Below are 20,406 nucleotides of genomic sequence, written 5' to 3'. Positions count from 1 at the left end.
ACTTTGGGTTTGAGACACTTTGGTTTTTTTTTTTTAAAGCAAGACCTCAAAAGCATTATCCATAAGGGGAAAATATTCATTAAACTATATTTAAACTTAGCCTGGCCAATGTGGCTCAGTGGTTGAGCATCAACCCATGAACCAGGAGGTCATTGTTAGATTCCAAGTCAGGGCACATGCTTGCGTTGCAGTCTCCATTCCCCAGTAGGGGGTGTGCACCTGATCGATGATTTTCTTTCACTATTAATGTTTCTATCTCTCTCCCTCTCCTATCCTCTCTCTGAAATAAATAAAAACATTTAAAAAAAGAAAAAAACTATATTTAAACAATATTAAAATCATACCTTGGTTCATAAAAAAACAAAATGTAAGAACAGAGAGGTTATATTTTATAAAAGATTAGTATCTAGGATATATAAAAATAGATTTTAAAAATATCTCCAATGGATTAAAAAAAAGACCACTGAATAGAAAAATGGGCAAAGGACTTGAATAGTGGTGAGAAAACATGTGAAATCATAGTCAATGTCAAAAATTGATTGCAGAAATGCAAATTAAGTTCTAGCGAGATTCTATTTCATATCAAGCATAAAGTCGCATGCAATGATACAGGTTTTGTAAATTGGTACAACTACTCTGTAAACCAGTTCAGCATTCAGTTAAGTTAAAGACGTGAAAACTCCATTAGCCAACAATTCTATCTCTAGGTATAACAGAATACATGTCAAAAATGTTCTTAGCCCAAGGTGGTAATATTCATCAACAGTAGAATGGATAAATCAGTTGCAGTCTATTATACAATAGAATATTATGAAACAATGAAAACGAAGAAAATAAAATGAATCTCATGAACATAATAGTATGTGAAGTATTAAAACTACAGTGTAATTTTATTTAAATAAATTTTCAAAACAGGCAAAACTAAACTATGTTGTTTCCTGTGTGTGCCTAATACAACAAGGAAATTATGGTCACAAAAATCAGGCATGGTTATAACTGGAGAGTGAAGTAGGGTCCTGTTATCAGTAGGGATACACAGAGGTCTTTCAAAGGTGCTGGCAACACTTTATTTCTTGACATGAGTGGTGGTTATATAATGTGAACACTTCAATAAACTGTGGTTTGTTTTATGTACTTTTGTACATTTTTGTACATTTCTGTAATCAGATCTAGAAATGACAAAGGTTAATATATTGATTGCTATTTCTGCTAACAATATGAACAATATCCATGATGAAGCACAAGCTTGGTGAATGAGTGTGCATATGTGTGCTGATACTGATACAAATGTAAATATCTTATAAGTATCATTTACATGCCTAATGTTCTATAGTGGAATACTCTGGCTGACTCATTCCTACAGAACTTTAAGACTTGGATAAGAAATGGTGACATAGAAATTTTACTATTTTGAAAGTTTTTAAATACATTCTCTGATAATTTGAACATTTCAAGTCACATTATTTGGTCAAGTTTGTAAGTTCATAGAATAAACGGATGTGGAGTCTCAGACATCCTAAGAAAATATCATAATAAAATATTTCCCTTGGCCAGCCATGAATAGAATTTTTCTTTGATAGAAGCAAAATCTATGCCAAGGTAACTTTTTACCTTTTAGGAATAAATCACCATATCCTCTTTTCAAAATTATTTATGATTGTAGACATAATGTTTTCTCATTAATGAAAATCAGACCTTTCTTTCAGGTGTAAATGAATATTTGGCTCCTCTGTTATATAGCAACTAGTGGCCCAGTGCACAGATTCATGCACATTGAAAGAAAATTAATTAGAAAAAATATTTTAATATTGCTATTTGCCCTTTTTCTATAATAGATGTGTCAGAGATGAAAGAAAATTAGTAAAATGTATATAAAAATAATATATAAATTGATTAATAAATAAACAATAACAACATTATATAACAACAACAAAGACATGATATAAAAACAACAAAAACATGATATAAAAACAACATGGATACAAACAATGACTGATAAATTGATTAAACTTATTCTAATATCTTCCTGTACACCACATTAAGAGTAAAAACACTTTCAGAGTGCTTGACTAATTTCCCTTGTGAGGAAGTATTTACAACTTTAACGTCATACGCTCTTCGAACTCGAGAGAAAGCAACATATAACCAACCATGTCTGAAAACGGGTTCAGGTAGGAATATTCCTACTCTGTCTAGAGTTTGTCCTTGTGATTTATTAATAGCCATCGAAAATGCTGGCATCAAGGGAAACTCTCTTCAAATTAATTTAAATGGGAGGCTAGTGTCAGACAGGAACAAATATCACGCATGTGCAAGTCCATGTTTATTTTTAAATTGCCAGTGTGCATCATATGTACCGGCTGGTCGGTTGGCTGGACGGTCGGAAGGATGGATGGTCGGTCACTGAGCCTTTTATATCTATATTTATAAAACCCTAAGCGACAGGTCAACTGTTTGACCGGTCAACCGTTTGACCAGTTGCTATGATGTGCACTGACCACCAGGGGGCAAACACTCAATGCTGGAGCTGCCCCTGGTAGTCAGTGCACTCCCACAATGGGAGCACTGCTCAGCTGACTGACGGACACCAGACGCTGGGCTTACGGCTGATGAGCGCAGCTGCAGACACACAAGCCTCTCCCGCCTCCTCAGCAGTGCTACTGCGCAGCAACGGTGGCAGGCACAGTGGTGCCGGGATGAGTGGGAGCGGTGCCCGGCCTGGGCTAGGGCTCGGGCTCCTCCCTGGTGCCTGCTGCTTCGCACACTACTACATCCCTCAGGGGATGTCAGACTGCTAGTTTTGGCTCGATCCCCGCAGGCCCTGGCTTTGGAGTTAGTTTCAGATCCAGCACTGGCTTTGGGCAGGTATTCAGCATCTCTCTGAGTATCAGTCTTATCTTAAAAAATGGGTTTTATAATAATACTAGTACTCTATGTTGTTGGAGAATTGGATGAATAACATAATAAAATACAGTGGCACATAATAAGGGCTTTAGAATCATTAGCTAGTTTGTTGATCATGTACGTTTGTAGGTAAATTATGTTTGGTTAAATAGGTACATGTATGTGTGTAATTGTAACTAACTGGGAAAACTAAGTATTATGTGTAATGCTGAGACATGAAAAGTGAAAAAGATCAGTTTGCCTTAGCTGGTATGGCTTACATTCTTCCTAGGCAGAGGTTGAAATAGGCTATTGGAGTCCTGTCAAATCTGGGCTGGCCAGTTTCATAGTGGACCGGTCATCATAGTTTCTCCACCCCAATTTCCCCCCCTGAGAGTTATTTTCACACTCCATAGGAAGAAAAGAGGTAGTTGAAGAAGCAGATAATATATAACTTCCCCCTCCCTCCCTTCCTTCCCTCCTTCCTATGAAACAGGGCTCTCCATCTGTTTGCTCAGTGTTTTAAATTTAAAATGAGATGTCAGTTAAAATTGACAGTATTAATTTTTCAGTCAGGTAAAGTGAGATTGTTCCATATTAATAAGGCTTGTCTCAAACACCTGACTTAAAGGCCAGGTGTTCCAGGAAGGGTCACATGGGTGATAATGAGAAGTGCTGTCTATCACTATGAGGGATACAGGCTCATCAACCTATTGGAGGACTTCAGTGCCCTGTGATGTTTTTCCCGTGGAGGCCCTATATCCAGCAGAAGGCAGGAGGCCCTCCTTGAAATGGCACTTGTGTAAGCTGTTCCATGAATGCCAGTCATCCATGCTTGCTCCTGTGCCCCTGCAACACATAGGCGGCCTTTTTGTGCCGTCTCTGTGGAGATAGGGTCAGTACAAGAAGCAAGGAGTAAAGGGACTGGCTCTATTTATGTGCATAGAATGTTTGAAATTCTGAGCCATTCATTGGTTATTTCATTTTCATTGAGATAATTTGTGGAGAAGCAAGTGGGAGTGTTCAAAATCTAGTAAACGGAGTTATAGCAGCTAAACTTCTCCTTATGTTTATTGCACAAAGAGACTCAAGTAATACAATGTAGATATACCATCCTGAGTGCTACCAATGCAGAATGTAGGCCAGTGGTCTTCACCTGAGAATGTCGCTCAGGTGTATGGAAACCACATGCTGACCACAAGAAGTTTGATCTCTTAATTTATAGCAGTTTAATAAACGTGTCTAATAACACTTCAATAAACATCTATATACTAGTATATAAAAGGCTAAATGACCGACCATACATACGTCCATCCAACCGTCCGACCCTCTGACTGGCCAGTACATATGATGCGCACTGCAATTTAAAAATAAACGTTGCCCTGGTCAGTTTGGCTCAGTAGATAGAGCGTCAGCCTGCGGATTGAAAGGTCCGGGTTTGATTCCAGTCAAGGGCACATGCCCAGGTTGCCGGCTCGATCCCCAGTGGTGGGCGTGCAGGAGGCAGCCAATCAGTGATTCTCTCTTGTCATTGATGTTTCTATCTCTCTCTTCCTCTCCCTTCCTCTCTGAATTCAATGAAAAAATATAGATTTAAAAATAAATGTTGACTTGTGCATGCACGATACATATAAAGCTCTCACTGGCGCCAATTGCACGCGTGTGTTTCAATCTGTCATTGTCAGTTGTGAATTTGGTTGACACTTCTATTATAGAGAAAGGGTGAACAGCGATATTTCTTCTAATTAATTGCCTTTCAATGTGCATGAATCCATGCACCGGGCCACTAGTATCTAATAATAGTTTATCACAACAAAAGTGATAGAATGTAAGGAACAGCATAGCAGAAGAGGTGGGCAGCAGGTGGCTTGAATGAGAGCAAAACTAGTTGAATAGTTTCAAGTGTTAGGTTTGTTTCCCTCGACACAGAGCCTGAGACAGGGATTCAGTACTGTGACTTATTGAAGAAAAAGAAAAGAACCTCTGAGTGAGTGAGAGGGAAATAGGATAGGAAAGGGGAGGAAGCTGAGCAAGGATGTGGCCTGGGTAGTCAGTCTGGCTTAGGCCTGCTCCCATGTGGGGGGCAGGGCAGTTCTGGAGGTGTGGCCATGTGACTGCATTCTCTCCAATGAGATATAAGTGAACGTCTGGGAAGGCTCTTTAAAGACAGAGGGAGTGGGAAGAACTGCCCTTCTATTTTCCCTTCTTCTAGTCTGCAACTTGGATGTGATGGCTGTAGTGCCAGAGACATCTCAAGCCCTTGGATGAGGGCCATATTGTTAGGGATACATGAGTGGAAAGAAAAAATATGGGCTCTTGTGACCATGAACCACCCCCCTGTCACCTCTAGACCACGTACTTCAACAGCTTCCATTTTTATTTATTTATTTATTTATTTATTTATTTATTTATTTATTTAGTATTTACTTATTTATTTATTTTAATTTAATAAATCTTTATTGTTCAGATTATTACAATGGTTTCTCCTTTTCCCCCCCATAGCTCCCCTCTACCCAGTTCCCACCCCACCCTCTGCCCTTACCTCACCCCCACTGTCCTCATCCATAGGTGTATGATTTTTGTCCAGTCTCTTTCTGCACCCCCTATACCCTTTCCCCCTGAGAATTATCAGTTCACTCCCTTTCTATGACCCTAATTCTATTATATTCACCAGTTTATTTTGTTCCTCAGATTTTTAATTCACTTGATTTTTAGGTTCACTTGTTGATAGATATGTATTTGTTGTTCATAATTTTTATCTTTACTTTCTTCTTCTTCCTCTTCTTAAAGAATACCTTTCAGCATTTCATATAATACTGGTTTGGTGAACTCCTTTAGCTTTTTCTTATCTGTGAAGCTCTTTATCTGACCTTTCATTCTGAATGATAACTTTTCTGGGTAGAGTAATCTTGGTTGTAGGTTCTTGCTATTCATCACTTCGAATATTTCTTGCCACTCCCATCTGGCCTGCATAGTTTCTGTTGAGAAATAAGCTGACAATCATATGGGTGCTCCCTTGTAGGTAATTAACTGTTTTTCTCTTGTTGCTTTTAATATTCTTTCTTTGTCTTTTGCCCTTGGCATATTAATTATGTTGTGTCTTGGTGTGGTCCTCTTTGGATTCCTTTTGTTTGGGGTTCTGTGTGCTTCCTGAACTTGTAAGTTTATTTCACCAGGTAGTGGAAGTTTTCTTTCATCATTTCTTCAAATAGGTTTTCAGTATCTTGCTCTCTCTCTTCTTCTGGCACCCCCATAATTCTGATGTTGGTACGCTTGAAGTTGTCCCAGAGGCTTTTTACACTATCTTCAACTTTTTGGATTCTTCTTTTCTTTTTGCTTTTCTGGTTGAGTGTTTTTTGCTTCTTTGTTTTTCAAATTTTTGACTTGATTCTTGTGTTCCTCTTGTCTGCTGTTGGGTCTCTGTATAATATTTTTTATTTCAGTCAGTGTATGTTTAATTTCTAGTTGGTCCTTTTTCATGTCCTCGAGGGTCTCGCTAAATTTATCGGCCTTTTCTAGGATATTCTTGAAAAGCTTTATAACCGTGGTTTTGAATTCTATATCCAGTCGTTTGTTTTTCTCCATTTCTTTTGTTTGTGATCTGTTTCTTTGTCTTTGCATTTTCGTTGCTTCCCTGGGTTGGTAGGGTAGCTTTGTGTGCTAGGTTTCCTATATGGCCCAGTGGGTTGGCCTCCCCAGTTAATCTGAGGTGGGCACTCTTGGTGCACCCCTTTGTGGACTGTGTGTACAGCCTTGTTGCAGTTAAGTCTTGATTGTTGTTGGTATCACTGGGAGGAATTGACCTCCAGGCCAGTTTGCTGTGAGGATCAGCTGCGTCTATGCTGGGAGAAGTTCGGTGCTGGAGACAGCCTTATAGGATTAGACTTGCAAAATTGCAAAAGCCTCTGTGCTCAGCTTGGATAGGGCAGAGTCTCAGGGCGGAGCAGACAGTCTTGGCTTCCTGTCAGCCCTGCCCTTGCACGCGCGCCTCCAGACCTCTGCCTTCCTTGGCTCCCCTGAGTTTCCACCTGACAGTCCAGATCCCCCCCGTAAGAGCGTGGGTCCCCAGGGGCTCGCCAGGAACTGGGGTTCAGTGCAGTCGGAACTAGGGTTCAGTGCAGTCAGGAGCTTCCAACTCCCTTCCGCTAGGGAATGCCTGTGGCAACCTCCACATTCAGCTTTCTCTGCGAGCACTTGCGCACACGCACCTCCAGAGCCCTGCCCACCGCGGCTCCCCCGGGTCTCCGAGTCTCTGTGTGCCTTTCTCTCTACCTTACAGTCCAGACTCCCTCTGTATGAGCCTGGGTCCACGGGGTTTCGCCCGGAACTGGGGTTCAGTGCAGTCGGAACTGGGGTTCAGTGCAGTCGGGGGCTTCCTTCCCCCTCCCGCCAGAGCAAATCAGCCAGGCACTCAGCCGCCCTTCCTCTCTGCACGATTCTCCATACCTCAGCCCTTTGCCACTCCTCTGATTCTCCGTGAGCTTTTCTCTTTCCTTCTAGTTGTAGAATTTCCACTCAGCCAGCCTTCCTGTGGTTCTGGATGATGTCCGTTCTGTCTTTTAGTTGTAGTTTTGAAATTGTTGTGTGAGGCAGCAGTTTAGGTGCTTACCTATGCCACCATCTTGGTTTCTCCATCCCAACAGCTTCCATTTAAAGTGAAAAGCAATATAATTCTATCTGGTTTTATAGCCTTTAGTTTTGTTCTTTGTTAAACTGATTGCAGTTCCTCATTGGCACAGTGAGCCAGGACTATACCAGTTTCTGAGAGAGATGAGACTTTCTGAGAGATATGGTAAGATGCTATAGTCACCAGAAAACACGTTATGATGATAACGCCTGTGCTGCTGCTTGTTTCTCTGCCCACAGTGTAAATAAGAATGGGGAAAAGACTTTTTTCTTGCTTTCTCCATACAATCAAGAACCTTATCTCTTTCAAACAGTATATATACATGTTGATTTTAATTTGTGCTTCTCCCCTTCTTTTTAGACTTTCAATATATAACTGAAAATGCTATTTAACCAAAAAGAAAAAAAAAGGTCTTGTTCTCTATTGCAAATCTCCATTCTCTTGAATGTGGGGATTAAAAAACAAACAAACAAAAAAAAAACAAAAAACGCCAAAAGCATCCACACTGTTAACCATTGAAATTAGTGGATACAAATGAAAATATGAATACCAAAGACCTCTGATACTCTTTTATAACAACTAGTTTCCACCCATCCCAGAGCTTTCAATTCTTACATGTTGTTTCACTTATCGGCCTGAATAAGTAGGCTTTATAAGTGACACTATCAGAAGGCAGGGTTTATTACTATGTAGCAGTGGGTCTCAACTGGGGACAATTTTGTCCCAAGGGGAGGGGGAGATGTTTACTGAACTCCCACGTGCACAACTGTGAGGTACATTTCTTCATCCCCATTTTTCCCAATGAGGAAACCAGACCTCAGATAGGCCTAGTACCTTGGCTGAGGTTACAGTTAGTAACTGGCAGAGCTGGAATTAGAACCTAGAACTGTCTCATGACAAAACACATGCCTGGTTCTCTGCTTCATTCACAGTCTGTGGGTCAGGACCCATTTCTCGCTGACAACAGTCCAGAGAAGAGAAGAATATGGATTCATCCTGGTGGGAGACACCGTGTCTATGCAACCAACATGGCTAGTCCCTTAAAGAGATTGCCCCTTTGAAGTTCCCTAACACAGATTAGTGATTTCTGTCCCTTAGGACTATGCCCTTCTTTGCCCTGATATTCACTATTAGCTGGTGGCTCCTGGAATTTCTTAAAGTAATCACCTCACAACAATTCACAATGTGAACTTCCCTTTAAAATTCCCATGTTCCAGCATAGTTCTCATCTCTCCAAACACAATATATAAAACAGGGCTAGGGCCCAAGAATGAGTTAAATTTTAGAAGGCACATTGAGCAGATGAGAACTCATCCATCTTTTGCTTCATTATAGATTAAGCATTTCTCCATTTTTTGTTTGTTTGTTGTTGTTCGTTTTTTTAGTGTTTTTTTTTTTAGTGCTTTCTCTGGCTTTACTGAGAGAGAGAAATCTTAGGGCAGTCTTGGGGTGGCTTGTCCCTTTCAAATCTTATTTGGAGAGGGTGGATGGAGAAATCTCAAACAGTTGGTAGGTGTCAGTTTTTTCAGGAATACCCCAAAGCCCAGTCCTCATTAATCAGTTTAGAGAATGTTATAGAGGAATTTTAAACACAAGATGTCATTTCTGAGCCAGTTGTTCTTTTTTCACCAACTATAGCAAGCCCATTACTTACTTTCCTGGGACATAAAGATAGCCAAATAAGTCAATAACTTATCCTCTTAGATTTTCCAAAGCCAAATGGAGGGCACAGTGAACTTTGCAATGCTTGTTGAATCTGCGCCAAAGAGAGTTCTGGATTTTTGACGCTCACCTGGGCTTCCACAGAATCCTGGGGCTCTCTTGAAACTGACTTTTCCCTACATCTCTAATCCCTGGTGTGTCCTATCTTGATACCTGTGGCCTCATGCTCAGCTGACCAGATTCATTTCCTTCCTGGCCCTTTGGCAGAAACCAGCCTTGGCTCTTCACAATTCTCAGCAAATACCAAACTTGTTCTTATTTCTGGGCCTGTATCTGTGGTGCCCTCTCCCCACGAGATACACTGCCTACAGGGCGCTTTGTTCCACTGTCTTTGATTGTTTCGCTCTAACTTCTTGTACTTCAATTTTGAAAAGAGAAAGAGCTTTATGTCAGGTAGAGCTAGGTTTAAACCATAGGATGGCCGATTGCCTGCTGCGTGACATCCATAGGATCACTTAAAGTCTCTGATTCATAGCTTTCTTTGTGTCAAAGAAGGTTAAGAATACCTACTTCACAGGGCTTATGTAAGAATTAAATGAGAAGCATTGGCAAAGACCAGGTACAGGTAAATATAGTGTCAAGCTCGAAATTGTTCCTCTCCCTCCCTGCCCTTTTCAGGCTATTTCTTGAGATCAAGGCATATAACCCAATCCTTCTGTAGCCTCCATTGTGCTGAACACACAGTCGGCACCATATGAATACTTCATGCTGGAGAGACCATATTTGTTTGAAGAAAACTGAAAGATAAATAGGGATTCTCTGCCTTTCAATTACATTTTTCCCCCTTTCTCAAAATGTGATTTTGGTTAATTCTGTCCTTTAGAGAACAGCTACATAAAGGCTGCTTAGATCAATTTTTAACAGTCAAATATCTCATTTATTTTGTGATTAAGTGGGTTAGCAGGACCACTTTTTGCATTTCCAGCAGCTCCTAGGTATTAGTTTTCTCTTTTGGACTTCACGCTTGCTGGAGAAGATAAGCCCAGGGCTTTGATGAAGATGCTAACTCGCAGCTGCTGCTTTTGCAAACAGTCCGGATTCCTATCATGTCCCTGAAGGCACCACACTGTTCCATAATCCTTACCGTTGGCCTCCTGGAGAATGTCTCTCACCCCTCTCCCCAACTGCTTCTCTCTCAAGACAAGAGTCACTTCCTCTATGCAGCCTTGCAGGACTTTGGTCCCTTTCACTGGGATCACGTGAACTTACCCACTCTTTTCTCTGAATCCTTGTATTTTCGCAATCACAGATTTTTTTCCCCCATAACCTCTTGTTAATGGACTCAATGTTTGTGTCTCCCCAAAATTCATATGTTAAAGTCTAATTCCCAGTGTGATGGTATTTGGAAGTGGGGCCTTGGGGAGGTAAGTAGGTCATGAGGGCTCCACCCTCGTGAATGGGATTAGTGCCCTTTGCAGAGGTCCACAAGCCAGTGCACTCTCTTTCTGCCGTGAGAGGACAAAGCAGGGAGACAGCAAGAAGTCTGCAACCACGAAGAATCTGCTTACCATACACCAAATTGTCTGGCATCTTGACCTCCAGCCTCCAGAACTGTGAGAAATAAGTTTCTGTTGTTGATAAACCACGAGTTTGTGGGTTAATGGTAGTTTATTACAGCAGCCTGAGTGTATTAAAACACACCTCCAACACTCCACTAGGCTTATTACTTTTCATCTACTTCACCTTATTGTACTAGGAAGGTGATCTAGTTGAAAAGTGAGACTGTCTTATTTCTGAATCTCAGTACCTGGTACCTTGCCTGAGAGGGGAAGGATGGATGAATGGGTGGAAGGAAGGAAAGAAGGCAAGCAGTGGCCAGAAAATAGTGTGGGCTTTGTAGCTATTTTTTCAATGATTTTTAATTTTTTTTTGTTTCTTTCTACCATTCTGCATATCTTTCTGTCTCCCTTTCTAGCACTTCAGTGGTTATGAGCTCAGGTGATATAAGATAATGCCAAAAGGCCTGATTTTTTTTTCAAACCAGGTCAGAGACCAATAGTGATAAGCATTGGAAAACTCTTCATGGCTAAGAGCAAGGGTAGGAGAATTTACTTGAAGATTTTTTCCCTCTCTTAGGTTTATTTTCCACTGAAATGAAGAATTGGGCTGGAGGTTGGCAGGGTTAAAATTTAAAAGGTAATTCTTATAAAAAGATGTAATAAACAGTTAAAACTAAAATAGTACATAACTATACACATAAAATAAATTTTGATCCTCTCTTTGAATTTATCAGTGACCTCTGTTGTGTGAATATCTGAGAGATTAATATAAATAATGCTTTTCAAGGGCTACTCCTAGAGTGTCTTGTGTGATGTCATTTGTTATTTTTATTTCAAAAGTAGTTCTAAAATATGCTAAGATTATTAAAAGTTGTACAAGTAAAAGTATTTGACATCTACATAATAGTTAAAAAAGTGCTTTTCAGGTTTTATCTTATTTATTCCTCACAACAAACCCACTGCTTAGGCCTTTATAATTCCTGTCTTACAAAGGAGGTTTGAGACTCAGAAAGATTAGGCAATTTGCACTAAGCATGTCACTGGCAGAGTCAGACTTAAAAACAAGGTCTTATAGCTCTAAGTCCTTGGCTTCTTACAAGAGATTTAGTAAACAGGTTTTCCTCACATGTGAAGTACTGTTTTGTATTCATAACATAAACCAATGGAGGTTGAAAGCAATGGTGAAAAGTTTAATGATACTAAACATCTGTAAATGCAATGTATTAAAAATAACAAAAACAGAAAATCCATAGTTCTATGGGATTTTCAGTCTGTTGAGCATCAAATCATATTTTCCAATGAACCATCTGCTTCCAAATTTCAAGCTCCTATCCATTTAATAAGCCCCTTCATCAGTGAAATGAAAGGTATATGCATTGGAATTAACCAAATACACATGCAAGTATGTGAATATGAGTGTATGGTTTTGTTTTAAGACATTATAGCTTCTCATCAGAATGAACGTTGATGGGGGGGGGAAATTGAATCAAATTAACATTTTTATTCACGAGTAGAACAGAGAGAGTTAATATCTTGTCCAGTATCACCTAAGATTCAAGGAATCTAAACAAGATATTGATGTTTTTTCTCCACCCCCTACTGTATGTATCTGTTTAGCACTTTCTTGTCTTCTCTTCTGTCTGCAGGGGTTTAGCTGGAAGAGAGTGTATATTGTTTCTGACATGGGGAGCTTTTAGTTTCATTAGAACATTAAAGAGGGTCAGAAGGTCAGGGCTGTAAATTCAAATTGTAAGACTTTTCTGCCTGCAGGTAGTGGCTGTCACTGTGTGAATAACTCCCATCTTTCCACTGGAGGAGTAGCCCTTTTGGTTTGGGCAAAGGAAAAGTTACAGGGAGATTGGATCAGAGCTGTGGATAATGCCCACGATGTTACTCCCACTTAAGGCTGTCCAGAGTGAATTGGGGATGCCCCGAATCTGCACAGAGAAGACAAGGGCAACAGTGATGGGAGCTGTATCAGTATTACAGTATTAAAATGAACAGATAATCAAGTTAGAATTTAAATCAAGGGATCGTGACTTCAGGGTAGGGCTCATAAATCCCTGTCCTGGATTGCAGCAGTAATATAACCACTAATTACTTAAATAATACATGGATTTTTTTTTTGCATGTCACTAACCTGGTGACTGACTATGCCATAGGGGGACCACAGTCAGTGAATAAGGGTAGCAGTTGCTCTTCGAGGACTCTAGCACACTAAGGCAGGATTGTTTTTTATAGAAGTGCATCGCCTTGAAAAAAATGCCATTGATATTTTGATAGGGATTACATCAAATCTGTAGATTGATTTGGTTAATGTGAACATTTTAATGATGTTAATGCTTCCAATAAAAAAAAATAGAGTATATTCTTCCATTTATTTGTATCTTCTTCAGTTTATCTCTTCAATGTTTTATAGTTTTTTGAGTACAGGTCTTTTACCTCCTTGGTTAAATTTACTCCTAGGTGTTTTATTCAATGGATACAGAGGATGCGCTACATATATACAATGGAATATTACTTGGCCATAAAAAGAATGAAATCCTGCCATTTACAACAATACGGAAGGTAGAGAGTATTATGTTAAATGAAATAAATCAGATGGAGAAAGACAAATACCATAGAATTTACTTATAGGTGGAATTGGATAACGAAGTAAATGAACAAACAAAACAGAAACAAACTCATAGATACAAGGAACAAACTAATAGGAGCCAGATGGGAGTGGTGCTGGGGGGTAGGCAAAAAAGGTGAAGGGATTAAAAATTATAAGTTGCCAGTTATAAAAGTCATAGGGCATACTTGCCTACCATGACAGTCATGTGCATCTTTTCTTTCCAACCACACAATTTTGTAAAACCTTCCAGATGTTCCTACCCCTTAGGTTGTCATGTCACTACAAGAGAAGTGCTAAATACAGATGTGAGCTTAAGGCTTTCATTACGCACTCTGCTATCAGACTATTTGTGAAAATATGATTTGTGGGAGAGTCCATTATTATACTGTTTCCTTAGAATAATTCTCATTTTGTTTGATAAAAAGCCATTATCCTATATAATAAAAGGGTAATATGCAAATTATCCCCTCGACTGGGAGTTCGACCAGAGTTTGACCAGGGGGCAGGGCTGGCCAGCCAACCGGACCCCACCTGTGCAGGAATTCATGCACCGGGCTTCTAGTTTATTCATAAGCAACAATTTCTCAGGATCCTATGATAATTCAAAGACCTTCAACCAGACATACAGATATTTATTGTCTTCATTGTACAAGGCATATGGAATCTTAGCAAAACTTGTTGAAAATAGAAATGTCATACCTGCAGATTCTCTTTTATTAATTTCACATATTAATTTCTCTTTTAAAAGAAGGAAAATTTAAATGGATTTCAACAACTCTTCATGAAGACCCTGCTTTTCTGTGACTTGAATGGGAGGAATCAGATTTTACCAAAAATCAGCCATCCTGCAATCTTTTTTCTGTGTGGAGAATAATGTCACTACCATAATGTCTTTATGCACAAAAGGATGGGAAATAGCTATGCAAGAAAGCCCTGCTTGTCAGTGAAGGAGGTAAAACTGAGGAAGGTGAAGTGAAAACGTCACCAGAATATCACTCTGGAACATATATCTACCCAATCTCTTAGGTTCCACTAAAATGTGAGCTCTGAGAGGGGAGGGTGTGCTTTTATTCATTGCTGTGTCCTCAGCACCTGGAAGAGTACTTGGTACATATTAGGTGCTTAATAAATAATACTGATACTCTAATAATATTTACAGAGTATGCACTGAAAGTAATATTTATACTGTAACAATACTTATATATTGTACTAGAGGCCCGATGCATGAAGATTCATGCAAGAATAGGCCTTCCTTCCCCTGGCTACCGGCACCACCTTTGCCTCCAGCACGGAGCCGCCTTTCTGCCTTCACTCAGCCAGAGCCGCCTTCTGCCTCTCTCCTTGTTGCATCAATTTGCATAGTCCCTTCTTATTGGTTGTGGGCACCACCATCTTTGTCACAGAGTTATGGTCAATTTGCATATTCCGTTTTTATTAGATAGGATACGCTAATAATACTGGGATGCTTATATGAATATATAACTTACACAATAATGAAATAGATATTTTAATTTGATATTTGTTTATTGGAGGGGTGAGAGGGTTTATTTTTATTATATATTATTAACCAGTTAACTGCCACATGTCCAAAACAGAAACCATCCCCCTTTCTTCCATATGCACTGGAATATTTATGAATTTAAGTTACCATAATTTTATTTACAAACCCAGAGATGTCACTAATAAGTCTGATTTTAAAATTGGGCAAGCAGAGTTGATATGCAAGGTTTGCAGCTATAGATGCGCATGGCCTGTGGGGGAGGTCCGCTACTTGTGTCTATAGGTGCTTATGGCGTACAATAGGTTAAATTAACATCTTTGTGTCATTATTGGCTCTTTTAGTCACTAATTAGTTCCTGGTCCTCATTGATCTCTGTGCAGCGAGGAGAGGATGGAGCTTCAGCAGTGGGAGAAGGAGACTGCCAAGAAGTTAGCTAAGCTGAGGGTGTGGACAAGTAGGCTTCAGAAATACCCCTTCAAACTCACATACACACGTATACACATCCAGAGTCCCATCCTCTCCTCGCTAGAGGTTTAGCCTATGGCTTGACCCTAAGTCCCACTGTTTTGTTACCATTTAACCCTCTGTTTTGGGCCCGCAGTTGTGAGCATGAGTTCTAGCTTGCCCAACCATTAACTGCCATAGTGAGCCTTTGGTGTCCTTAACTCCTGCGCTTACCTCTAAGATCAAACATAGCAGCTCATTTGTAGTTTTTTCCTGTAGCTCCTAAGAAAAACTATTTTATTTATATTTGAATTTGCATTTACATTTACAAAGTAAATGTGACAGAGCCCTCCAGTATTGATTGCAGGGCCCCAGATCACAAGGTATGAACGCTTATATTCTTCATGCAACAAATATTAGTGGAAGTATATCCCTCTGGCTGAGGGTATATCAGGTACTATGGCTATAATGCTATGCCCTCAGAAGAGAAAGAGGGACAACCACGTGATACCAATGCAGTGTGATAAAACCTCTAGGAGAGGGACCTGCAAGGCCTGAGGGAGCCTAAAGGAGTCCGTGACTGTCATGTGAGGTGTGACCAGGGAAGGTTTTCCAGAGAGAAGATGCTTGAACTAAGTCTTAAAGATTGAAAAGGATTTCTGCCCTGGCCACTGTGGCTCAGTTGGTTGGGCATCATCCCATGCACCAAAAAGTCACTGATTTGATTCCCGGTCAGGGCATATACCCGGGTTTCGGGCTCCATCTCCAGTAGAGGGCATGCAGGAGACAGCCGATTGATATCTCCCTCTCACATTGATGCTTCTCTGTCTCTCTCCCTCTCACTTCCTCTCTCTCTCTAAAAATAAATCATCAATTTAAAAAATGTAAAAGAATAGGAGTTCCGTGAAAGGCGTGTATATGACAGGTGGGGTGGAAGGAGCCTTGTCAACGCCATACCTGAGAAAGTGTAGTTTGGAAGATTCAGGTTCTCCTCACCACATTGCTGGAATTAAAAATGTCACTGAAAGGTTATAAAGGAATCTTGAAGATATCTGGGCAAACGCTAAATCCTTGCTACCCAAAGTTGCATCTGGTGACCCCGCACCACCCCTAAGCAATTTAGAAATGCGGAATTTCAGGCTCACTCAGACCTATGGAATCAGAACCTGCATTTTGAGAACATCCCCAGGTGATATGATTGTGCATCAAGTTTGAAATACGAAACTGGTTTCCTTTGGAAGGTTGACTCTTCTGTTGGAGTTTTAGGGCATTTGTTAAAACTGACACTGATTCTTGAATGATGCAGTAAACATGTGAAGTTCATTCAGACAGCAGTATAGAGATCAGTAGGGGATCCATATTAAGCTTGTATCTATTTAGCTTTGAGGACTAAATGACTCAGTTAGAAATCGACCACCATCTACATCCTAGCAGCTGTGACAGGGTGAAAAGTGCACTGGGCAACATTAAGTCCCAGGGGGTTTTTTTTTGCTTAGGTGTATGATCATAGGCTGAGCATCAGTTACTGTGTCACTTACAGGCACCTCTCACGTGCCAAGCACTGTTCCAGGCCCTGACATGCACATCATCACATTTCCTTAACTGCTGAGTGAGGGACAGCAATACCTGCCATAGAGGGAGTCTCATTAGGAGACAAAGGTATAATGTGAATCATAGAGCTTTGTAAGTGATAAATGAACTAGGTGATGATTTAGGTATCTGCATAGAAAAATACATACTTAGGGGGCATCTACTATGATCCAAGACCTGTGATAAATTTATCTAGGTTCAAAGATATGTGTTATAATTGAGATAGGCAAAGCAAAACAGATACATTTTATGCTTATTTAAGAAGGGAGGTGGCAAGATAAAATTAAAAGAAGCACTTGGCACACGAGTCATAGAGACCGTGTGGCCTTGGCCTTGCTGTCCAGTCACTCCAGTAATCCTCCGCTTTCCATGTTCCCAGGCATGCGCCAAGGCAATGACCACGGCTCTCAGTACCGCTCAGCCATCTATCCGCCCTCCGCCACGCACATGGAGGCGGCCCTGCAATCCAAAGAGGACTACCAGAAGGTGAGCTCTTCCATCGCTCCTGGGCTCTGGCGCCTGCCCCTGCCAGGTGTGACCCCACCTATGGAGGGAGAGTCTGGCTCTTTTCATCTGGCACTGGGTTCCATGTGCATCCTTTTTTGGAAATTTCTATCAGCCTTTTGGAATAGAGCCACTCTGTTCCATAAATGTGCTAAATGAGATTTTAATAATAGGCTCTTATGCGTTTCTCTTTAAAATCAACACATAGTCTTTTTCCTGCTCTCTTTGTCCTGCTCTGCCTCTCTCTCTGAATTTCTCTTTTTCTTTTTTCTTGCTGTATTTGTTTGCTTTGACTGCCATCACAAAGAACCAGACTGGGTGGCTTGAACAACAGAAGTGTATTTATTGTCTCATGATTTTGGAGGCTGGAAGTCTGAAATCAAGGTGTCAGCAGGGTTGGTTCCTTCTGGGGCCTGTGGGGAAGGATCTGCTCAGGGCCTCTCCCCTTGGCTGGTAGACAGCCCTTTTCTCCCGTGTCTCTACACACATTCAACCTGTAATGCTCTGCGTCTTGCTTGTAACAGTAGACTGAAATATAGTAAAAAATACTTCTCAGAAATATGGACATTATATCATTAAATAATTGTTTTCACTATTAACTTGTGTTGTATTTTTAAAATCTCCTCCAATAGAGATTTAATTCTTTTAAAAATAAGTTGAGTTGCCCTAGCCAGTTTTGCTCAGTGGGTAGAGCATCTGCCCATTGACTGAAGGGTCCCAGGTTCGATTCTGGTAAAGGCATGCACCTCAGTTGCAGGCCCAGCCCTGTGGAGCCTGTGTGGGAGGCAACCAATTGATGTGTCTCTCTCACATGGATGTTTCTCTCTTGCTGTCTCTCCTCCTTCCTTCCACTCTCTAAAAATCAATGCAAAAATATCCTTGGGTGAGGATTAAAAATAATAATAATAAGTTGAGTTGCTTTAATTTTTAGAACTTCATGATGCTTAAATTTTTTTTTTAAATATATTTTATTGATTTTTTTACAGAGAGGAAGAGAGAGGGATAGAAAGTTAGAAACATCGATGAGAGAGACACATCGATCAGCTGCCTCCTGCACGCCCCCTACTGGGGATGTGCCCGCAACCCAGGTACATGCCCTTGACCAGAATCGAATCTGGGACCCTTCAGTCCGCAGGCCGACGCTCTATCCATTGAGCCAAACCGGTTAGGGCTTAAATTTTAATTATTGTTGTTTTTTTATAGTTATACTTAATCCACTTTATTTTTAATTAAATTTTTAAAGTTTTTTTATTACAATTTACATTCAATATAATTGTGTCTTCGTTTCAGATGTACAGCATAATGGTTAGACAATCATGTACTTTACAGAGTGGTCCTCCCGATATTTCAAGTATGCATGGGGCCCCATGCATAGTTATTACAATATTATTAACTATATCCCCTATGCTCTAGTTTACATCTCCGTGACTGTTCCATAATTACCAAATTGTACTTCTTAATCCCTCCACCTTTTTCACCTAGTCTCCCCAATTCTCCTGATTTGGATTCACATTTAACAATAGAGCCAGTAGCTACTGTAATGCTGATCTATTTTAGAATTATGTAAATAGTCTGATATGCAACAGTTCCCAAGAGTGTGTGAGTTCTCCAACCTGTCTCCCATGCAGCAGGGGTGGCAGTGAGGAGGAGGCAGGGACAAGAGTGTATCTACTGATGAAGAATTAGCAGGACATGCAATTCAATGTAACTACAAAAGCAGAGAGGGCTAAAGGAGATGCTGACAGGCCCCACTTATTCCTCAGCATGCCCCCTTGTCCCTGCAAGGTGTGATGTCTACCTGGGTGGTACTAGTAAGCAGCCTCTAGGATGGCCCTCAGTGGTCTCTGGCTGTGTGTAATCCCCTCTCCCTGAGTATGGGTTGGATTTAATGACTCACTTCTACTGAATAACAGAAGTGATTGGATAGCTCCTCTGAGTTGAATTTATTAAAGATTGTGACTTACAGCCCTGACTGGTTTGGCTCAGTGGATAGAGCGTCGGCCTATGGACTGAAAGGTCCCAGGTTCGATTCCAGTCAAGGGTATGTACCTTGGTTGCAGGCACATCCCCAGTAGGAGGTGTGAAGGAGGCAGCTGATTGATGTTTCTCTCTCATTAATGTTTCTAACTCTCTATCTTCTCCCTTCCTCTCTGTAAAAAATGAATAAAATATATTTTTTTAAAAAGATTGTGACTTACATCTTGGGGCCCTTTCTCTCTTACTGCCCCTTGGATACCTTGCCCAAGGGCAAACCAGCAGCCATATTGTCAGGCAGCCCTGAGCAAAGGCTCACGTGGCAGTGGGCGAAGGCCTCCATGAACCACTGAGCGAGCTTGGAAGCCCCTCAGCCTCAGACAGGCTTTCAGATGGGATTGCAACCCCAGCTAACAGTTTGCAACCTCATGAAAGACCTCAGGCCAGGGGCACCTAACTAAGCTGTGTTGTTTAAGCTGCTAAGTTTTAGAGTAATTTAAGTATACTTATATTTATATCCTAAAAAACGTTTAATTCTGAATTATTCTTTCTCATATCCCTTTTCATCATGACCTTTCTGATTACGTGTAGCCTCTAGCATCAAATTACCTCAATTTATATGTCAGCTGAGTTAAGATTTCATTAAGTGCCTAACACTTAGATACCACATATTGTATTTACTCAAGCAGACTATAAGGATGAGAGACCTCATTATTACCCCCATATTTTAGATGCCCAGTGTCATCAGTTTAAGTTAGTAGAGTAGCCAGAATTAGAAAAAATAGGACTAGATGCAGAGAGATGAGTTGGGTGGCTGTTGCAGGTCTCCAGGCCAGAAATGATGGGAGCTTTGTCTAGAAGATAAAAGTATGAATAGAATGAAGGGATACTTACGAAGTAGAACTCATAGAACTTGGAACTGATTGCGAGTGGAGAATAAATGAGAAGGGGGAGTCCAGAGTGACTTACACATTTCTGGACAGTGATAACTTGTATGATGTTATGGAGGAGCACAGGCAAATTTGTGGGGAAGGTAATTTAAGTT

At 40.6% G+C, this 20,406-nt stretch overlaps 1 protein-coding gene across 3 annotated transcripts in view; it reads left to right on the top strand.

Moving 5' to 3' along the window:
* Positions 1 to 20,406, top strand: part of MSRA (methionine sulfoxide reductase A) — a 411,741-nt gene that overhangs the window by 304,268 nt on the left and 87,067 nt on the right. For all 3 annotated transcript variants that reach the window (XM_080676194.1, XM_080676195.1, XM_080676196.1), the window contains exon 5: positions 17,263 to 17,369. In XM_080676194.1, coding sequence (XP_080532320.1) covers positions 17,263 to 17,369 — 107 coding nt within the window. The remainder of the gene's footprint in view (positions 1 to 17,262; positions 17,370 to 20,406) is intronic.

The sequence above is a fragment of the Plecotus auritus genome (assembly GCF_963455305.1).
Source record: "Plecotus auritus genome assembly, chromosome: 6".
Lineage (NCBI taxonomy): Eukaryota > Metazoa > Chordata > Mammalia > Chiroptera > Vespertilionidae > Plecotus > Plecotus auritus.
The sequence above is the reverse complement of the archived record's forward strand: the minus strand, read 5'-3'. Positions and strand labels throughout refer to the sequence as shown.